Source organism: Fusarium keratoplasticum, chromosome 7 (genome assembly GCF_025433545.1).
Source record: "Fusarium keratoplasticum isolate Fu6.1 chromosome 7, whole genome shotgun sequence".
Classification (NCBI taxonomy): Eukaryota; Fungi; Ascomycota; class Sordariomycetes; order Hypocreales; family Nectriaceae; genus Fusarium; species Fusarium keratoplasticum.
In genome coordinates this window covers 773,703-793,276 of record NC_070535.1, presented here as the reverse complement: position 1 = coordinate 793,276, position 19,574 = coordinate 773,703, and the positions used below count along the sequence as shown (strand labels likewise).

The 19,574-nt window shown below is 50.0% G+C and overlaps 7 protein-coding genes across 7 annotated transcripts; 2 read left to right on the top strand and 5 right to left on the bottom strand.

The window, feature by feature from the left end:
* Positions 1–1,281: 1,281 nt before the first annotated feature.
* Positions 1,282–1,833, top strand: NCS57_00940000 (uncharacterized protein; the record flags this gene model as incomplete). The annotated part of the gene is made up of 1 exon (XM_053059176.1): positions 1,282–1,833. One exon carries the CDS (start codon positions 1,282–1,284, stop codon positions 1,831–1,833), a length of 552 nt encoding a protein of 183 aa, XP_052911247.1.
* Positions 1,834–2,517: 684 nt separating this feature from the next.
* NCS57_00939900 (uncharacterized protein) lies at positions 2,518–3,108 on the bottom strand (the record flags this gene model as incomplete). The annotated part of the gene is made up of 1 exon (XM_053059175.1): positions 2,518–3,108. The coding sequence occupies one exon, from the start codon at positions 3,106–3,108 to the stop codon at positions 2,518–2,520; it is 591 nt and encodes a 196-aa protein (XP_052911246.1).
* Positions 3,109–3,571: 463 nt separating this feature from the next.
* Positions 3,572–5,359, bottom strand: NCS57_00939800 (HET domain-containing protein; the record flags this gene model as incomplete). The annotated part of the gene is made up of 1 exon (XM_053059174.1): positions 3,572–5,359. The coding sequence occupies one exon, from the start codon at positions 5,357–5,359 to the stop codon at positions 3,572–3,574; it is 1,788 nt and encodes a 595-aa protein (XP_052911245.1).
* Positions 5,360–6,120: 761 nt separating this feature from the next.
* NCS57_00939700 (uncharacterized protein) lies at positions 6,121–7,690 on the top strand (the record flags this gene model as incomplete). Its single annotated transcript, XM_053059173.1, has 2 exons — positions 6,121–6,975; positions 7,028–7,690. The coding sequence occupies 2 exons, from the start codon at positions 6,121–6,123 to the stop codon at positions 7,688–7,690; spliced, it is 1,518 nt and encodes a 505-aa protein (XP_052911244.1).
* A 529-nt stretch (positions 7,691–8,219) lies between these two features.
* Positions 8,220–11,979, bottom strand: NCS57_00939600 (uncharacterized protein; the record flags this gene model as incomplete). The annotated part of the gene is made up of 2 exons (XM_053059172.1): positions 8,220–11,799; positions 11,858–11,979. The coding sequence occupies 2 exons, from the start codon at positions 11,977–11,979 to the stop codon at positions 8,220–8,222; spliced, it is 3,702 nt and encodes a 1,233-aa protein (XP_052911243.1).
* A 733-nt stretch (positions 11,980–12,712) lies between these two features.
* NCS57_00939500 (uncharacterized protein) lies at positions 12,713–13,804 on the bottom strand (the record flags this gene model as incomplete). Its single annotated transcript, XM_053059171.1, has 1 exon — positions 12,713–13,804. The coding sequence occupies one exon, from the start codon at positions 13,802–13,804 to the stop codon at positions 12,713–12,715; it is 1,092 nt and encodes a 363-aa protein (XP_052911242.1).
* A 3,195-nt stretch (positions 13,805–16,999) lies between these two features.
* Positions 17,000–17,382, bottom strand: NCS57_00939400 (PLDc-N domain-containing protein; the record flags this gene model as incomplete). Its single annotated transcript, XM_053059170.1, has 2 exons — positions 17,000–17,151; positions 17,211–17,382. 2 exons carry the CDS (start codon positions 17,380–17,382, stop codon positions 17,000–17,002), a joined length of 324 nt encoding a protein of 107 aa, XP_052911241.1.
* Between the last annotated feature and the right edge of the window lie 2,192 nt (positions 17,383–19,574).

Here is a 19,574-nt window from a genome sequence, read left to right as displayed (position 1 = left end):
GGCATACCCGAAGAAGACAGAGTCGCAATCGATGCGCTGGTCTTGTTGAGCCAGGGGCCTGCGCAGGCTTCCAGCTCCGACAAGGGAAAGGGAGTAGCTGGTCCGGATTTGTCCGAATCTGACTCTGAACTATCCGAAATTCCCGATGATCTAAGCGATCCCTGGGACGACGCAGTGGGAGAAGACTCAGATGAGGAACAAGCTGGCCAACCAAGCACATCAGCAATATGCAGCAGCTGTGGCAAGCCCAGGCCCGCTCGCAGTAAGTCACTCTTGTGTCCTTTGTTATGGTTGAATCCCGGCCCTTGATGGGATAACAGAGTGAATATAGGCAGGAAGTCGGTTTGCCAGTCTTGTTCGCAAAAGGAGGAAAGAAGGCAGTTAAAAGCAGAAGGAAGATGTATCAACTGCAAGGAACCAACAGAGGACGGAAAGGCACGCTGCCGCGCGTATAGAGAGAAGGACGCCAAAGCTCACTCCCACGACAAAGATAAATACCACCAAGCAAAGGAAGAAGGACTGTGCTGTTATTGTCGCAAGAGAAAGTCGGATGGCGGAATGGCGTCTTGTACCGAATGCAGAGAAAGGAACTACAGAAACCATGCTAAATTCAAGGCCAAGAAAAGGGATGAACAGGATTAGGGGCGTGGGTTTAGTTTGACTGGTTGCATAGTCATACTCCTTTAGCCATGTCTAATAGACGATTTGTCTCGCCACCACTTACAAAAGAGAAGATCTTATGGACTCTTCGATAGGAAAGGAAAACACTTGATCACCCCGTTTTACAGTATAGGTCCTTACAGGTTTTCTGACTCCCCTTTTCCCTCCGAAGCGGTCCGGTGGTTTTATCAAGTCACGCTAAGCACTCCGAAAGATACTATCAAGCCGTCTGCTGGTAGATTCCGCGTCCGATGCCAGGCGTGATATCCAGTTGCCGATTCTCAAACCATGTACAAATGAGTGCGTCTTCATGATTCAGCATTTGCAGCATCAGTTACGAGTGTGATGCAGAGAGCTTCCCACCCTATATGCTATTCACTACATAGTTGTCTCGTATCCGTAGGGCACACACTTGTGTGGACTTGGTCAATCACTTCAATCAACAGCAGTGACCCACCATGTAGCAACACCAGTGATCATGTGTATCGAAGCGTGCATGTATGTGCTATATATGGTCCCCAATAGCATAATCGATCCCTTTCCCACTCACCTACTCGACGTCTAACTCTGTGCTAACAATAACACAACCAAAACGCTTATCGAATCGCTCACCTTATCACCATGCCTCCCAAATCTGCCAAGGGAAAGGAAAAGGAAATTGATCCTGATCTGACTGAAACGGACCCTGATCTCACCGAGACTGACCCTGACTTGACTCAGTCTGACCCTGATCTGATTGACGCTGATGACGATGCAGCAGGCGATGAGCAACAAGCTGGCCCATCGAGCGTCTTTTATTGCAACAAATGTGGCGATCACTTGGATGGTCGCATTGGGCCACTTTGCTTGAACTGCGAAGGTAGTGAAACCCTAGAGTCCTGGCAAGCCCAAGACCACCGCCTCCGCGACAACGAAGCATACGAGAGAGCAAAGGAAGCAGGACTTTGCTGCTATTGCCGCAAGAGACAAGCTGATCCGGGACATTCGTCTTGCACGCCATGCAGGCTAAGGAAGAAGGAACACGACCATGCCAGAAGAAGAAAAGCGAAGGAGAAGAAGAATGAAGAGAAGGAGAAGAGTGAGGAGAAGAATAAGGGTAAGGAAGAGAAGAAGACTAATGAGAAGGAGAAGAGCAAGGAGAAGAAGAAGAATAAGAAATGGTGGAGGATCTAGCCATACCTCAACCCTCTGCTTGGGTTGACTTCCTGCGGTCGTAGTCCAACGCTTTACCTAGTTGCCGGTCAACAGCGATTAGCTCCAGAAAATAGTTTTATACGTTGCAAGCTTTATCACTTTGTGATATGGTAGTGGAGAGGTTCATGAACATTTACAACTACCCTATATTTCCACTTAAGTGGTCCTACATATTACAACGATGGAGACTTTCCTTACAAAATGGCAGTGACGTAATCTCGAGGCTCATGCAGCCCAAAACTTCACGGTATTTTGCATTAAGGCCATACAAACATCATTTCTCTCCTCATTTGTAGGATGCTTGGCCTTCGTCAAACAGTTCGTATAGGTCACGCCAAGCAATCGGAAAACAATGTCATGCCATGTACTGCGCCGTTCGCTTAAGACGGCCCCTGACGCGTTTCTCGTCAAGACTCCAATGCAACAAAAGAATACGTTTTCATGATTCAGTATGGCCAGTATCTCTGGCGATAGGGTAGAATACAAAGTAACAAGAGGTCCGCCTAGAACACCCGGATATGCTTAAGTCAAGTCGGTAAATCGTCTTTGTCAATCTCTGAGCGACTCCTCAAAACACTGCCGGCAGTGTGGAGGCAGACCGCGTACATGCCATGGTCGGAACATTAGGTCAATACGCCCATTACGTCCCATTGATTTCCATGATTAAAACTCCAACACCTCAAAAATATCCCCTATTTGGCCTCGTTGTTGCTGGGGTCGGCCAAACACGAGCGGTGCTAGTATATCCATATCGGCATCCTCGGCTTCAAAGCTCATCGTGGAACTGGTAGAGATCGATCGCAAAGACGACATGGACGAAGGAGACGAGGTTTTCGGCTTAGATGGGGGAGCAGCAGGTGCGAGGTATGCAGACAAGAGAGCGTTCAGGTCGGGACCGCTGGCAAGTGTGGGCAATACAGGTCGACTTATCCTCCTGTAGTGCTTCGGACCGGTAGGCATGGCAGTTCTCGGACGGGATGGTGATGGAGCTGGTGCTGAAGAAACTCGCTTGCTCTTTGACCTCGAGAGCATTCGAGAGAGCTTGAAGGAACGACGAATGGAAGACGCGCGAGCGGCCGAGATGGGCTTCTTTGAGTCGGGATGTTCAAAGAGCTCGACGCCATGGGAAACAGGAATGTTGCTAGGGACCGTGTTGTTAAATTCGACCAATAACGAGTGAATCTGAGCCTCGTCGAGACCTTCGACCAGCTCAAAGAGCGACGAGGTCGAGGTCGGACGTTCAAACTGAGGCATGATGGATGTGGATGGGATGGGGCCGTGTGCCATCCGGTATTGAAACCGTTGGTTAACAAACAAGAAAAAAGAGAGAGAAATGAATGGATTGGATGGCAGAGCTTCATCAGGAGCTCTAAAAGGAGTTGTGGAGAATCATGGAGGAAATTAGAAGGGCCGGTGTGGAGTGTGATTCGCGCGTCTGAAACTCACAAGCGCGGCGAGACTTGACCGGAATGGGCTCGGTTGCCCGCATGGGGCAAGGTTGACCGGAATAGGTTATCAAGTGGGGATAGCGTCGCCGGCAGTTTGCTAATTAATGTCGATTGCAATTAATGTAGGACATAAAATAATTCCTTCATGAATATCGGAATTATTTGAGTCGTGCTAGTTGAAATTTCTCCGCAAACGTCTGTTTGTTATGATGACGGAGGTATTCAAGTGTCATGAAGCAAAGGATGACAGGTAAACTAGGTACCTAACCTTATCTCAAAGTATATAGCTTTCTCTGCTCAAAACCGCCCTTTAATAGTTCTCCATACATAACTCCGTGCACATAGGCCTCCCCAACTAGTGACTGCAACTCATTTTCCTCAGGCCGCACAACATACGCAGCATTTCCTCCAATAAACACACAGACTTCATCCCCAACCCTGGTGTCAAGGGGACCAACACCAACATAACCAGTTGATGTTAAAAAGGCGCGTCGCGTGTGTAGACGAAGCAATGTTCTGGAATACCAAGTGTCGATCTTTGTCGACTCATCGCCGTTTGCGGGTGATTGTAGGAGCTCATCGACAGCTGCTGCGCATTCGGTTCCCCATTCCGGATACGGCACCGAGGTAAACCATAAAGTCCCATCGAGGATGGCGATTCTAGATGTATCAGCGCCTTCGCGGCCCACATGGATTCTTGGTGAGCGGTCACAGAAGCCCCTGATGCTTTCCACATATGAAGCCACCGCGGCTTTATCAACCTTTTCCAGCCAATTTGGATCCCAAGTCTCTCCCGTCTCTTTGATCGTGTCGATATATATCCCCTCCAGCGTCACAAGATCCTCAGAAGGAAATGTTGGCATCGAAGTTTGGCCACCCGATGCTTCAAATGAAGTTGACCACGGAGGTTGGGCGCAGGGATGTCGTACTTCCATTTCCCAATCTGGCACCCAGCTCGGAAGAGACTTGATCTTTCTCGGGGTTTGGCAGTACAGCAGTACGTCGATGTCGCCCTGTAGCAGCATCTTGCGCGCAGCCTCTTTGTACACTTCTTCAATCGACATAGAGTAGTCGGGAAATGTGTCAAAATGATCCTTGTCGGCAGCCAAGTTCAGCAATGCGAAAACTCTGTCCCTCGGATCTGATGAGAAAACCGAGTTATAGTCCACCTCTAATGAGAGAGAAGTCGCGATGACTTTGAGCAAGGGGTCCGCATACGACGACTGCGTATCGCTCGATGGTGGTCGGAATAACGCTCTCCTCGTAAAGAGATTATAAACGTAACTGATGAGTGGGCTTTCAAACACAAACTCGTAGTTCTTCCGAATAATGTCAAGTCCCTCGATGGGTTTCTTACGGGAGTGACGCTGAATAATGTCGACAGCCCACAAGGTGGCGGTGATGAGATCGGCTTTGACAATCCAATCACCGCACGCTACAGCGACGCGTCGACCGACGGCAAACTCTTGAAGGACCCAGAGTCGTGTCCAATATCTTCGTTCACAGAAGCCGTGAAGCGCCTCTTTGGCAGCAGCCAGGTTCACAGACCCATCTTTGCCGTAAAGCTTTTTGAGAGCCTCAATGTCTCTTTGACGGATAGCTCGACCCGTATCCCGCATCAAGCGGCATATAAGATCGCTTTTCTCGTCCCCAGTTCCGAGCCACGAAATAACTTGGTCTGCATCGCTGTAAATGCTGTGCATCTGGTGAACTTGGGAACTCTTCTCGGTCTCGTCAACTTGGTTGATGCAAAGTTGGTCAACCCACAACCATCGGGGTTTCTGCCGGAATCGTAGTCGACGGAGGGCATTTTCGACAGTTTGGCTGATTTGAACCTTGATCCCATTCGCTATGATGTCTTCCTTTTTGCTCTCTGGTGCGGCCCAAACGTATGAGAGTGCGGTATAGGGTGGACAATCACCGCGAAAGTGCTCCTCAATGTCGCAAACAAGATTGTCTGAGGTAGCAATTTCATTATCCTTTGACGGATGGAGTTTGATCAGTCTGAAAGAGCGATCTGGGTCATCGAGAGAGCGATAACTGATCTTGGTGTCCATGTTTCAAGTTGTGTCAGCATGAAGATGGCGCTCAACTGCTCTTCAGCCCTTAACCGGGTGAACGTGCGTTACCCACTTGGACAGGGGTAAGGTGACTGACCAATAAGAGATCTCATTCTCCTGTTAACCCTAGCTTAGCCGGGACTACTGATGGACGGCACAATTGGTAACTGATTGATAAACTGAACTTCTCTTTCACTCTCAGCACGATCAGTCGTTACTATTACAACAACCCCGAGAAGGTATGAAAGTTGAGGTCTTTTTGGTGACGCCTTGAAACATTTTAAGAGACGAGGATTGAAACTCAACGTCGCCAAGAATGATGGTCTGTTGTCAAATAGTTCAGGAGTTGAAATAGAGGAAGTCTCCAATTCATGACTTGTATCTAGAAAGGACTCGAAGGTGATCGTTTACAAAGCCCTTTGACGCGATGAATTGGCTATGGTAGATGAGGCCTCAAATGCTGATTTTTGTGTCTCTCGCTCTTTTATGCATTCAGTAACAATGATCAGCGCACATCCATCTGAGAAAGACAATCTTTCTCGGCCGTGATTCATGGGAGGTAGCTATGAGTAGCAGCCACACGCCACCTGACAGAGCTGCAACACAAATAAACACACGCACACAACAGGCCTACGTTACTCTCATCTTCTCCAAATTTCAGGAACCGACCAATGGGCGCCTGAAGGACAATCTCTCCAAAAGAGGTCAGTTTTCCCTTCCTCTGTTCCTACAAGAAAGATTCTCCCATGCCCGTCGCCATGGGGGACGCCCGATCCGCTATGAACCTCTCTACTGTCAACACCACCGACCTCAATGAGGCCGAGGAACCGTCCTCCGATGATGACACCGCTGCCTGCCTGAGCGACGACGAAATTTGTATGGCCCTTGGCCTTGGAGAGGCCAGCAATTGGGCTAGGCGACAAGTGGGTGTTGCTTCTCGCACCATTTACGAGACGACCAAACAATGGCCATGGGAGTGGGTTGGCCTCCACCCACCAAAGTTCTGGAAGCTTAATATGGTGCGATGCCTAGCTCGAGTGCTTCAACATGTTGCCAGGAACACATCGGGGTCAAATGGTCCCAGGAACAAGCCTACCTTCGGGGATGTGAGGGTCTATATCCGGGAGTGTGCTCATACACGAGGGAAGCTTGCCCCGTTCAAGTCGAGTGATGTTGGCAATGCACTGCAGTATTTTGCGAGGAGACAAAGGGAATCCGAAGCAGCAGCAGAGGAGAAGAAGCCTGGGTCTTGTGGGAGAAGCCAAGCTGATGTGGAGGAAGAGCAGGACGAAGAACACGTGGACAACTCCATTGCCAAAGGGGAACAACGCAACCGCGCTCGAGATACCGATAATCAGTGCGACAAAGACAACAGTGGCCAGGCCCACAAGAACTCCAAAGCCAGTGCGCCGCCTCTCTCAATGTCCAACAACCCAGGCGTCGTCGCCGTTCCAGAAAAGATGGTCGAATTCAAATCTCTCAATGCCGTCCACGGTGCTGTGGCTCCATCCACCTCGTCAAAGAAGCGTGCTCATCCAGAAGATACATCTTCGAACCCAGCTAGTGCCGCACCTGACAGACCTGCTCAAAAGCGTTGCTTGGGTAGGAACGAGGTTAGGCCACCCTTCCATACACGTACCTCGTAGCCCATGCTGATGCTCACAGTCAATCGATGAATCCGAACCTGTTGTTCCCCCTCCTAAAGACACAGCCGCGACAATGACTAAGGAGGAAGAACTGGCAACGCTTCACGCTGTGGTCGAAAGAAGACAAACCGAGTCTGGACAAGAAGCCACAAACATGATGGCGAAAGCACATACCTTAAGGGACAAACTGAAGGGTCAAAAGGCATCCCTGAAGGCCGGAACAATTGCTACGTATGACCCCCGAGTGAAACTTGAAATCTATCACTTGGCCCGAATCGAATCGAGAGATAAACTCCACATATTGCAACAAACGATCGAGCGGTACCAAGCAAACCAGAGTCTACACGCAACAATCGATCACGAAACGCGCGAATTGATTGTGACGGGCCACGAGCGAAGACTAAACGGGATGAAACAACAACTTGATAAGGCCGAGGCGCGTGTTGAACGGGGTCAGCGCGTTATCGACACCGAGGTGGAGGAAGCCAAAAAACGCATTGAGAAGAACGAGGCTGAGTTGCGTAACACGGAGGAGGATATGGCACGAGCTGAGAACGAGCAGAAACGATGGCTTTGTATCAAGAGCCTCGCTGCCATGGAAGCGGACGACCTGGGAAAGGTGATGGCGGGCTTTGAGAAGGAAGGGCAGGGGCTTCTTGAGCGACTCGAGAAGCGTGATTAACCCTGAGGTGATCCCGAGAGTCTATGGGAGCGCAAGCCTTTCCAGAAGCCAATGGATTGAACCGAGGCGCCAAAAAACGACGCGGAGTGAATGGAACTCGGAGTCATGGAGAGTTTGAGAGCGACATGGGAGTGAGCAGAGACCAGGTGCTCACATTGGGAGTCCGGGGGAGCAAAATTCACTGGGCCATTCGATTCTGATGGATGCCAGAGCTCTCCCTTGCGATTTAGCAAGGGAAGATGTATCTATCACAATGCCTTTTAGGGCTGGATTTTATTCTATTGTTGCATTGACAACTGGATTCTTTCACATTGAGTGACCGTTGGTGCTTTTGAGCTCTACATCACACGACGTCGTATCCCCTCATCCAGTAAACAGGCTTTTCTGAGTTTACAGGGCCATCTTGAACTGATGTCACCGTGCAATTATGCACACAAGTGCCCGGTTGGAATTGCTGTTATTGTATTACTTCAAGATTATCAACATGAACTGAACATCCGCCACGCAGACACATTATTTCACCTCCCATCTACGCCTCACTAACCATGCACTCGCAAATAGCCTTGCCCGAAGTTGGCACACCATTCACTGTGTGCCAATCAGTCGCAAGACAAACCACATGGTTGCTCGAAGGTCCAAACGCGCAGTCTCCCTTCCAGTCACCACAATCGTCAGGCGTAGAGCACTCGACCTCTGGCACGTCGGCGTTGGGGTTGGTGCCCTTTGGCGGGTCAGCGGGTTTCTCGCGGATGAGGCATTCGCAGATGGCTTTTCCGGAGGTTGGGACGCCGTTTACGTCGTGCCAGTCGGTGGCGAGGCAGACGACGTGGTTGTTGTCGTTGGCAAAGTGGCAGTTTCCTTCCCAGTCGCCGCAGTCGTCGGGCGTGGAGCATTCAACTTCGGGGACGTCGGCGTTAGGGTTTGTTGCGGTTGGCGATGGGGTCTCTTCCTTGGTTGGTGTGGGAGTCACGGGGGAGGGGAAGGTGGTGTAGTCGGTGCAGTGGTACGAGATCAGAGGAGCAGTGGCGTAGAAGACCTGGCCCTCGGTGGTGGTGGAGCACTGGCAGTAAGGTGTAGCAACGCGAGGACCGCCATGGTTGACGCAGAGGACGGGTCCAGTGAAAGGGGCTTCGGTAGTGGTTGGCTTGTCTGAAATGGTGTCGGGAGCGGAGGTAGTGGTAATGACAGAAGTCCTGAGAGTGGTGGGGGGTCGAGTAGACTCGGTCGTGGCCTCGGAGGTCTCAGAAGTAGAGACGGCGGTAGACTCAGTAGTCTCAGTGGACTGGGTTAATTCCGTGGTCTCAGAGGTTTCAGTCGAACTTTGCGTAGTATCGGTAGTCTCAGTTGAGCTCTGAGTAGTTTCAGTCGACTGGGTAGACTCAGTAGACTGAGTCGTCTCGGTAGATTCTGTGGACTCGGTCGTCTGGGTCGTCTCAGTGGCGCTGGAAGTAGCCTCACTCGTAGTGCTGGCACGGGTCACAACCAAGCACTCTTCAACAGGCGAATCATCTCTCTTTCGAAGACGCTGCGCCACGGCCTCAGCAGCCTGAGTTGCGTCGGGGGCGGGAGCGTCGCTAGTGGTAGCAAATCCGCTCAGCTGAATACCACTGCCGCCAACGATAAAGTCGCGCCAAGTCACGAGTCCGTCCTCAACCCAGAGTCTCCATCGGCCCATAGAAAAGGCCCAGCTACCGGCTGGAGAATCCTCGGGGGTGATGATCATGTCCTGGAACATGTCGACCTCCAGGATTGCACGACCCCAAGTGCCGATGGGCTCAGTGGAATCAATGCCGTTGGTGCGGGTGTAACCCAGCAGATGACCACTAGAGCCGGGGATGACACCGACGAGACTGTCAGCGAGCCGCTGGGCACGTTCCTGGTAGCGGAACAAGGTGGTAATGCCCGTGGGATCGTTCAGAACATCGGTGAAGGGGGTGAGGACGAAGACCATGGGGTTGTTGCTGGCGTGGAGCACACCAGGGTTGGCGTCGTCGCCCACGAGAGAAGTGACACTTCGAGCGTTGTCAGTTCCGTCACGGAGAGCCTCAAAGGCGTTTCTGTTGAAAGACTCATCGTCTGTCCAGTTCCAGTCTATGTCGATGAAGACGGGGTTCTCCCAGATGTGAGACAGATAGACACCCTTGTCAGAAACGATGATGACGGCAGTGCAGCCGTAGATGCCGTTGACACCTGCGAAACCCTGGCCAATGGCGGGATAGTCGAACCAATGACCAGAAGCATCGCCGATCTGGCTGACCCAGGTAGGGTTCAGAGATGCAACGTAGAAGGGGTTAGGAGTAGTGTTGTGCATAAACACACGACGGTCCAAGTCCCTCTTAGCGGATCCGCTCTCGGCACGGGGCGTGGGCGAAGTAACGGGGTTGCTACCGAAAGCTCCGGCACCAGTAGGTACCTCAGAGGTGGTGATGGTAGAGACCGCAGCACAATCAACCTTAGTCGAGACAAGGGCCATATCAGCGCCACTAAGGGGAGCATTGTCCATAGGGCAGGCATCGCCGCCGCCGCAGGAGCCAGAGGCACAGGGGGTGATAGCAGCAGCCGTGCCAGTAGTCGAGATGACAGTTGTAGCCTCGGTCACGGAACAGCCGGTGACTTCGACCGTGATAGAGTCGAAGCAAGTCTCTGTAGTCTGAACGTTGCCATCTTCGGTGATGGTGGTTGGCTTGCAGATGATGGTGACGTGCTCGGCAGTGTCGTCTGTGCAGGGAGAGGTTGTGGTCGAGGTTGGCTCTTCCGTAGTGGACTCTTCCTTCTCGGTAGATTCTTGCTCACTCTTCTCGTCGGTCTTATCCTCGTCCTTGTCCTCTTCAGTGAGGTCCTCAGTTTGAGACTGAACACCACCGGTGGCTCCAGTGACAGCAGGCACATTGCCAACCACGATGTTGCCCGAGATATCAGTGAGGTCCTTAGCGATACAAACCAGGCTGTTGATGATATCACCGATAGGTCCAAGCAGACCTCTCTTCCTCTTTCCAGCACATTCCTGGTTGGGGTCACCGCCGAGGCTCACAATCACGGCGATAATGTCGTCATGAACATCGTCGACCTTGTCCTTGGTCTCGTCCTTGAGGTTCTCAGGGTCGTCCTTCCACGAGTCGATGATGGGGAGGAGACCCAGGATCTCAGTTGAGACGGAAGAGACAGCCGAGGTGGCAGCAGCACCTGTAGCTGTTGTGAGGACTGGAGGCTGGGTGATGGTGGGCTCGTTGGTATCCTCGGTGGTAGGCTGAGGAGGTTGATCGGTGGTAGTGTCGGCAGGCTGTCCAGCAGTGGTTGAAGTCTCCTCAGCTGGCTGCTCGGTGGTGGTGGTAGCATCTATGGCCTGCTCAGTTGTCGTGGTGGGGTCCACGGCAGGGTTGGTGGTAGTAGTAGTCTCAGGGAGTTGCTCCGTTGTAGTAGTGTCAACAGAGGCGTTAGTAGTCGTAGTGGTGTCTACAGGTAGCTCAGTTGAGGTTGTCGCATCGATGGGCACCTCAGTGGAGGTTGTTGTATCGACAGGAACTTCGGTGCTGGTGGTAGTACCGGAAGCAACTTCAGTAGAAGTCGTGGTATCGACAGGCAGCTCGGTCGAAGTTGTGGTGCCAGCGGGTAGCTCAGTACTGGTGGTAGTATCAACGGGAAGCTCAGTGCTAGTGGTAGTGTCCTGGACAGGGAGCTCCGTCGAGGTTGTCGTGGCGCCAGGGGTGTTGATCGGCTCGATAGTCTCAGAAGCGTCGGGAATCCAGCTTGAGGTTGTAGTAGGAGCAACTGGCAGCTCAGTGCTAGTGGTTGTGTCCTGGACTGGAACCTCAGTTGAAGTAGTTGTATCCTGAACGGGCACCTCCGTGGAAGTGGTAGTGTCTTGTACAGGTACCTCCGTTGTCGTCTGGCTACCAGTAGTGCTGAGTGTCTCCACAGTCTCGGGACCCTCAGGAATGAAGCTCGAGGTGGTAGTCTCAGCCACAGGAGCTTCGGTTGAGGTAGTTTGTTCCACCACGATAGCAATATCCGTGGTAGAAGGCTCTACTGCGAGAGTCTCTGTGGTAGATGGCCCAGCAGGAGCCTCGACGTCAGGAAAGACCTCAGGGAACGCAATGCTGGTGGTGGTGCTAGATCATGTTAGTGACTTAGACTCGGGACACAACTAGCAATAGTAGAGTTACTTACGCAGCAGCAGGGTCAGCAACGGGCAAAGCAGGGTCGGGAAGATCCTGAGCCGTGGAAAGAGGCAGCGATGCCAACAAGAGCAACGCGCGACCGGCCGACAATGACCAGCCGTGAGACGACATTTTGCCTAACTTCAACGCCAACGGCTAAAATGAATGACAAGCGAAGCGACTGGCTAGACTGAAAGGCAGTCTGTAGTGAAAGAGAGTGTAGCCTGTTGGTCGTCACGTCACCCAAGAAAAGAGGCGCGCTGAACAACCAACGGACAGCCAAGCTTCTATACCCATAAAGACGTCCATCAAAATAGGCGCCGGTTTAACCGACGAACGGGGTCAGATTTTAGTCTAACGGGGCTAGAATCCTCCTGTGTTTCAAGGGAATGAAACCATGCATCCTCTCTTCGGGGCCGACGGACAATTCGGCTCTAATGAACAGAGTTCCCCATCAATCACAATCGGCATGGATTTCATTGTTTCATTACAAGTGGAAAGAACGCGCAAGGTTTAATTAGCTTAGTCCTTGGGGGCCGTGTCATGTTGATGGACAGGGGAAGCTGGCAGCGGCCCCAGATGAGGTGAAATTGCAATTGTCAGCCCTCCAGCCGGGTAGCTCAAAGAGAAGGGTTTAACACGACACTGTAAATTCTTCTTCTTTGTTCTAATAGCCTTAATTCTAGGTTATGACTATAACTAGGCATACCTGTCAAAATTCTTCACAGATCTGTACCAACTTTGGAGGTCGAGTTGCACACACAGCTGTGCGCTAAATACTCGAGTCTTGCGACTTTTCCACATGAACAACATGAATGGTCACCTCGCCAAACGTTACATGGGTATACCCAGACAAAAGCTGGCCCTACGTCTCCACCGAATCAACCCCAAGAACCAACTTCATCTCGTCGCTCCCCGCCTTTCGCGCATACTCGACCGCGCTGCCATAAGCGCCTCGCAGGTTAGGATCCGCCCCCTGGCTCAGTAGCCATCTCACCCTCTCCACAGCCCCGGCTAGGACGGCGTTGACGATGGGGTACTGGGCTGTCATGTGGCGGGACTGGAGCTTGCCGTTCACGTCTGCGCCTTTCTCGATGAGGAGTGCCATAATGGGGATCCTGGCTTCGTCGAAATCCTTGCTTGGCGTGACTGGTGATGCGTGTGGGTTTGTATTCGGAGGGCAGGCACCTGCTGCGAAATACATCGGCGAACCATTTTCCATGCGTGCACCAGCGTCGAGGAGCTTGCGCACTGATTCAACGCTGCCTCGTGATGAGGCTATTTCGAGCGCGGCGCAGGAGTCTGTCTCAGGCCCACCAAAGCGATCGCGGTTATCACGCTGAACGCCTAGATTTGGATCTGCACCATGTGTGAGGAACCACTCGACGAGGCTGTCGTCGGTGACAACTCTGGGAAGAAGTGTCGCGCCGTAGAAGCCCGGGGTATTAGGTGTCCAGCCATGCTGCGTCAAAAGCTCAAATAAAGCAATCTGCCGGTCTTTTGGCGCCGACAAAACATGCGGTGGTGTTTGGCGAGTGACAGGAGCGCCATATCCGAGAAGATAGCGAGCAGCGTCGATATTTCCGGCGCCAAGGGCGATAATCAATCCTTGGTGAAGAAAAGCGGGTGAGTGAGGCTCGGAGGTGACGATCGACTCGACGACAGATAAAGGTCCATCCCGGCAGGCAGCCTGAAACGAGACGAAGTCGGGGTGTGAAGTGGCCCGACCATTGAAGAGGTCAAAGTCACTGGGACTTGTGATGGGGATATCGTCGTGGGCTGTGGCCATGGATAAACCAGTTGGAGCGTTGGATGAACCCATGGCCATTCCCATCTGTTGTCCAGTCTGGTTCGCGGCTTGTCTCTGTTGCTGTTGTCTTGCGGCCATGAGCTGTAACTGTCGCTGCTGAGCTTGCTGTATCAGCCGCTGTCGAGCCTGTTCCTCAATTGATGACATGGCTGATCGATGATTGTGCCGTAGTTTCGCTGCTGTGCCGCGTTGAATATCAATTGGACGTCGTTCTTAATATTCGCTCGTTGCTTTCATTGTGGATTGCCCATGGAGTAGCGATGGAAATAAGTCCGAATAAAGAGGCCGAAGGAGCATGGATCGCATGAACGCTATAGTGAGATTACGTCATTAAGGGGGCATTTAAAATGAAGTTTCGCCAAACTGAGCTGTGCAATCAGCATCAACCTTGTTCGAACAGTGACAAGGTTCTTGTTTAACGTACATAATAAGCGAGTGGATCAAATAAGCGAGTGGATCAGAAATCCTCACCCTCTCAATTGAAATTTTTATAAAAGCACAAAAGATTATCTCATTAACTTAAATTAATCGGTGTATTCTTCTTTAGATATTGCTATAACTATCTGATATGTTCTTGCATTATGTCCTGTCTTTCCGCATCCTCTATAGCGCCTTTCCCTCCGTCGCGCTGACCCTCCTTGACCACCACTTCTCGATGATTTGCCCTTTACCTGCCCATCTATACTCATCTGATTAATTGCTTCCCTTGCTTCCCCTATTGTTATTACTCCTCCTTTCTGTAATCTGGTCCTTTTTGCCCTCCGGCGTCGGCTTAGTAGGTTATTTGCTTGTCGAAGGTTATGGTTCTCTGCCTTTAATAAGGCATTCTTATGTATTATTGCCTTTGTTCCCTTAGAAAGATACTTTAATGCTTCTAGAATTGACTTTGGAGAGTTACTTTGATGCCTTTTGATTCGTTTATTGAGGTATTTAGACTGAGATTTGGCCTTAAGGATGGTCTTTGGCGTCTTTGAAACCTAAGTAGTAGAGGGGCCGGTCTTTTCCTCGACCGGCGTTGGCGTACGTAGCTGCATATTAAGCTTTGATACCATGCTTTCTGGGTTAAGCGGAACAAGCCTGGCCCCTCTAAAGGCCGACTTGATATTTTTCTCTGTCATGGTGGTCTGAAACGCTGCATAGAAGGCGAGAAAGAACTCAGTCTTGGAAACATGGGTTATTGAGTATCGGATCAGATGTTTGATTTCTTGCCCGTAAGCCTTCTTTAATAGGCTAAAGTACCTAATATTGAGAGGCTGAAGTAGATGAGACGAATGAGGCGGTATATAGAGCGTAATAATCTTGTTTGCCTAGTAATATTTCTTAAACTCGAGAGAGTGATGACTTTCGTGACCGTCGAGGATTAGAAGCCGATAGCGGCTAATTGATCGCGCGTTTGTGCACCGGTCGAAGTGCTTTAGCTACTTAAGACCTAGCTTATTATTGGTCTAGCTATTGGGAGATGTTGTAATAGCCTAGTTGTCTGGGAGGTTGTTGTCTTGGTATTAGTTGGTAAGGTGATACTGGCCTGCACTAATGATGAATGGCGGGATCGCCTAGTCTTCTGCATTGATCGCCTGGATGATAGTAATCCATTCCCGGTTTCTAGGCTGCACTGATTTCGGTCTTGCACGCCTTTCTGAGCCTGTGATGACTATTTCGCTTGTAATGATGCCTATTATAAAGCTAACCTCGTTAAAGTTATAGATATTAGCTAGGTCGATACTATATTTCGCGATTATGTTCTCCACGAGCCTAAACTAATTGTAAATAATAATTAGATCTTTGCATTTAGCCTTCTGGTAGTTGTATTTATGAAAAAAACGCGTCTTAAGCTCTTTGTGTCGCTTGACGAAGTTGGAAGCCTAGTGCTTGCCGATGGGTAGTGCGTCCCGGTTAGCGAGTAGTCGGTTGGCTATTTTTTTTATACCACGAAGTCGCGGAGGAAATCCTCTTGAATCTAGGTCGAGAATGAATCGAACTATGATTTGCTTTTCTAGATTGGATAGCTTGTGTGAGTTTGGGATAGTATTGCGTCGAGATTGTATGCCCCTATGCCGGCGCTATAGTGTACCATAACCGACTTTATAGGACTTTGTAGCGCGTTTAAGACCTAACTTAGGGTTATTTTGATAGGCATGAAGTGTAAGAAGAATTCTAGCCTCGTAATTTGGCTGTGATATTCTAGGTGGTAGAGAATTAATTGATTAAATGGTGAGGATGTAGGATGAGGGATTTTTGATCCACTTGCTTGTCTGATCCACTCGCTTATCATGTACGTTAACTCATTAAAATTCTCCTAGGCTAGGGATCCAGGTTGTGTTGCGGGAGAAACTGGGCCGGCTTATATCGGATCCAAGTGCCTCCGCCCGCAAACAAAGATGACAATTGGTAGCCTATTTCCATGAAGACCATTCAACGGCGAGGCATTACTAACCCCTCACGGTTGGACAAGCAGTCGAAACGAAAGAAATGGCTGGCTACGGATTCTTCCGCCGAGCCGAGAGAATGACTAGCTATGGGGCCGCGAGGAAACAAAACTTAGAAGGAAATATTATACTTGCTCCGAATTTGCCATTGTTGTGGTGAAGAGCAATCAAAAAGGCATCAATGTTATAAATGGACATGCCGAAGAGATGCGTAAACTAGTCCTATTAACGATGAAGGTTATGTTCATCTATCCTCAGCGGACCCATAGACTATTTCAGTAGTCCTCGGGAGGATCAGCTCGGTTGTCCGGTAGGATGAATACCAAACGGGGGACTTGATTCGCGAATTGGAGGTCCCACCCTATGGATACTCTCAAGCTCTTTTTGGTTGAGCTGTAGTGTTTCTGCCCTACGGCACTCGAAAGCACCACTAAGCACCGTGTGCGAGCATCAGACAAGGGATCTAGCAGCACCAAGGCCAATTAATACAAGAGGGGGGGGAGGAACGAGCGAGGGGAGTATCGGCTCCTATCCGGCTTGGCGAAGCGTTGAGAGTCCGTAGCAGTGACAGGTCCAAATAAAGGTAGAAAACCAGGTATCGCAAAGCCGTCGAAGAACAAAAGAAGATGCAAAAGAGACGAGTAATCACGCAATTCACGGAAACGCCTTCGCTTTCCACGGTAGTGACAAACACGATGTTTCAATAGGTTAATTCCACTGTCCTGAAAGAAGGGGTGCCAGTCTTGGTGTTCCGTATTCCGCCTGCTACTCGATCCCAACGCCGAATAATCAATCAATCCTCGAAAGTCATCTCATGTCTCGTCGTCGATCTACCCTGACCGCTTTCCCTCGCGCCATGCTAAGCTCGTAACTCGTATCCTTGCCAGGCAAACGACGGCGACCAAAGGTACAACATTTAGCCAACTGGCTGGTATCCGGCTCCTCGCTGGTGCTCCTTGCGGTTCGAGAACAACCAGTAGATGATCATGCCCACGATGGGGAAGATGAAGACGACGAGACACCAAAGAAGCTTGTGCATGGGAGGACGGTTCGACTGGAGGACTTCGACTGTAAGGGGACATCTGTTAGCGTGGTATACGAGCAGGAGAGAAAGCAGGACTGCGTACTCCAGACAAGGATGTCGAGAATGAGAATGATAAAGCCAATGATTCCACCGCCGGTGCCGTACTGCCACGGGTTGGCCTTGGTTGCCTCAACCCCTCCTTCGGCGAGAGGGGCAGCAAAGGCAAGCGAGGCGAGCCAAAGCTGGAGGAAGGAGATGATAGTGGCGGAAAACATGGCGATGCTGGTTCTTCTTTCGTTTTCGGGTGTGAGAAAGAGCCTTGGCGATGGTGTTGAAGAGAGGAAAAGGATGGTTTTATGTCGTGCAGTCCAGGCAGCGACTGTTGTTGTCTTGCAGCCACGTTGACGTCATAGATCTGACGAAAACAGGACGCGCACGTTTTCGACCTCACATGACGGGAGCTTTGGTTTCTCTGGCGCTAAACGACGCGTCAAATAATGACGTCAGTGTACGTCAAGATCGAGATCTCAAAAACAGAACAATAGCACGCGGACAAAGATATAAATCGCAGATGGTTCTGAAGGGTTAAACAAAATCACAATAGGGAACCCGCTATTATATGAGCTAATCCGCCGAAAGGGCAGAGGGAAGGCACTCTGGCAGTGGTGTTTGAATCTAACGTGATTTACCATGACACCGCCCACCCCCCGACCCCGCCCACCAATTTCGCATCGCCACAGGAATCAACGGTCGGCAACACATGTTAATTTTATAATGAAAATAGCTTCAAATGAAAAATCATTTGAAAAACTGACTAAAAATACTATTTTCTGCAAGAGGTTTATTTTTCCTCTATTTCTTTGTTGATTTGCGAATACTAGCTTTCTCTGATATTGCCGCCTGCTTCTCTGCTTTATCGCGCGCCTTTTTGATCCGTACGATATCGGGAAAAGCATGGTTTGGGTCCAATTGAACCGCTTTTCTTCCTATTCTCTTATGTGCGCTTTCCCTCGCCCGATGGTATGCTAATTGGAGCTTCATGTTAGTGTTTTCTATGCGTAATATATCGATTTCCTTGCCTGAGTTCTTAAGAGAGGTCCGGGCGACCCGGGGGACTATGATTCCACAATCAACAGCGTAGTTAAGCTACTTTCTGATATCAAGACTAGAATAAGGCATATCCCACGGATAGATCTTAGCCGACGAGCTTTTCTTTGATGTTCTTAGGGGAGAAATTGCGATATGAGAACGCTTTGGCGGCACCTACTTTGCTAAGGCGGGCTTAGAAGTCGTCGGCCATATGCCAAAAGCACAAAAGCCGGTCTATATATTCTCCTGTGTAAAAGCTCTTTTTGATGCTTTTTTATATGCTATGAGAAAGCGCTATTTTTGGACTGGCGATGTCGTCTCATAGGATACCCAGTCCCGTATTTCCTCGTGATAAAATATCTTTAACGGGCTAAAAAGTGCGACATCGAGCGGCTAAGTGATATATGACGAGTAGGAAGGTAGCCAACTAGGCCATACCTTATGATTCCACGCTTCCAGCATAAAATCTAGCGTCAAATGCGTCTTATGGCGGTCCAGAACGAGGATACGCCATAGGGTCGGATCAGCCGGCTATGTCTCCGGTAGAAAGATATCTCTAAACCAAGAAAGAAAAAGCTCATTATTCAACCAGCCTGAGGGACTATAGGCATACTTCCAGTCGGGAAAAACCTCAGGAAACCACTATCCTTAGAGGTTATTCCTAGTGAAGATGACTAGAGGTATGAGACGGCGACTAAGCGCACTTATTGTCTCCAAAATCGAGATCCAAAGCGTAGAATTACTCTTTAATAGCTCGGCAAATATCGTGAGGACTGTCCCAAGTACCTTTCCGGCGTAGGTCTCGCTTTCTTAAACCCCAGTCTCGTCGTAGTTTAAGATACGGTCTAAACTAGCATTTTTCCTCTTTATGAGACGATCGAGGCCGGAATAGTAGTCCTCGAGACCCTTTTTCGTGATAGCAGACTTTCGAGCAGCTTTAATAAGTCGTGATGGCTTTATTTTTATATCCTCGTGACGGGAAAGAAATCTCTTGACCTAGTGTTTTCCTAGGTGCTCGTCTGGATTAGCCCGGGCGGCGACATACGCGGCGAAAGCATGCACTTCTTGCTTCGTCACTGGGGAATTTATATCCTCGCGATCAAGGATCCATTGTATAATATCGTCTTCTTGCTTGAAGCTTAATTTCTGATATTTTTCATGTGCTTTGTGTATCTCAGTTGCATTAGCGCGGCGGTCTCTTAATGTCGTCCTCTTGATCCCGTGCTTGCGAGAGGCGGCGCGAATACCGATTGTTTCTGCATCTTCTAAAGCTATGCATATAAGATACTCTTTATCAGTCTCATGAGAAGCCATATTCAAAATTAGAAGGCAATTGAAGCGATATTGAATTTTTGAGAATTAATTATGCTAAGATGTG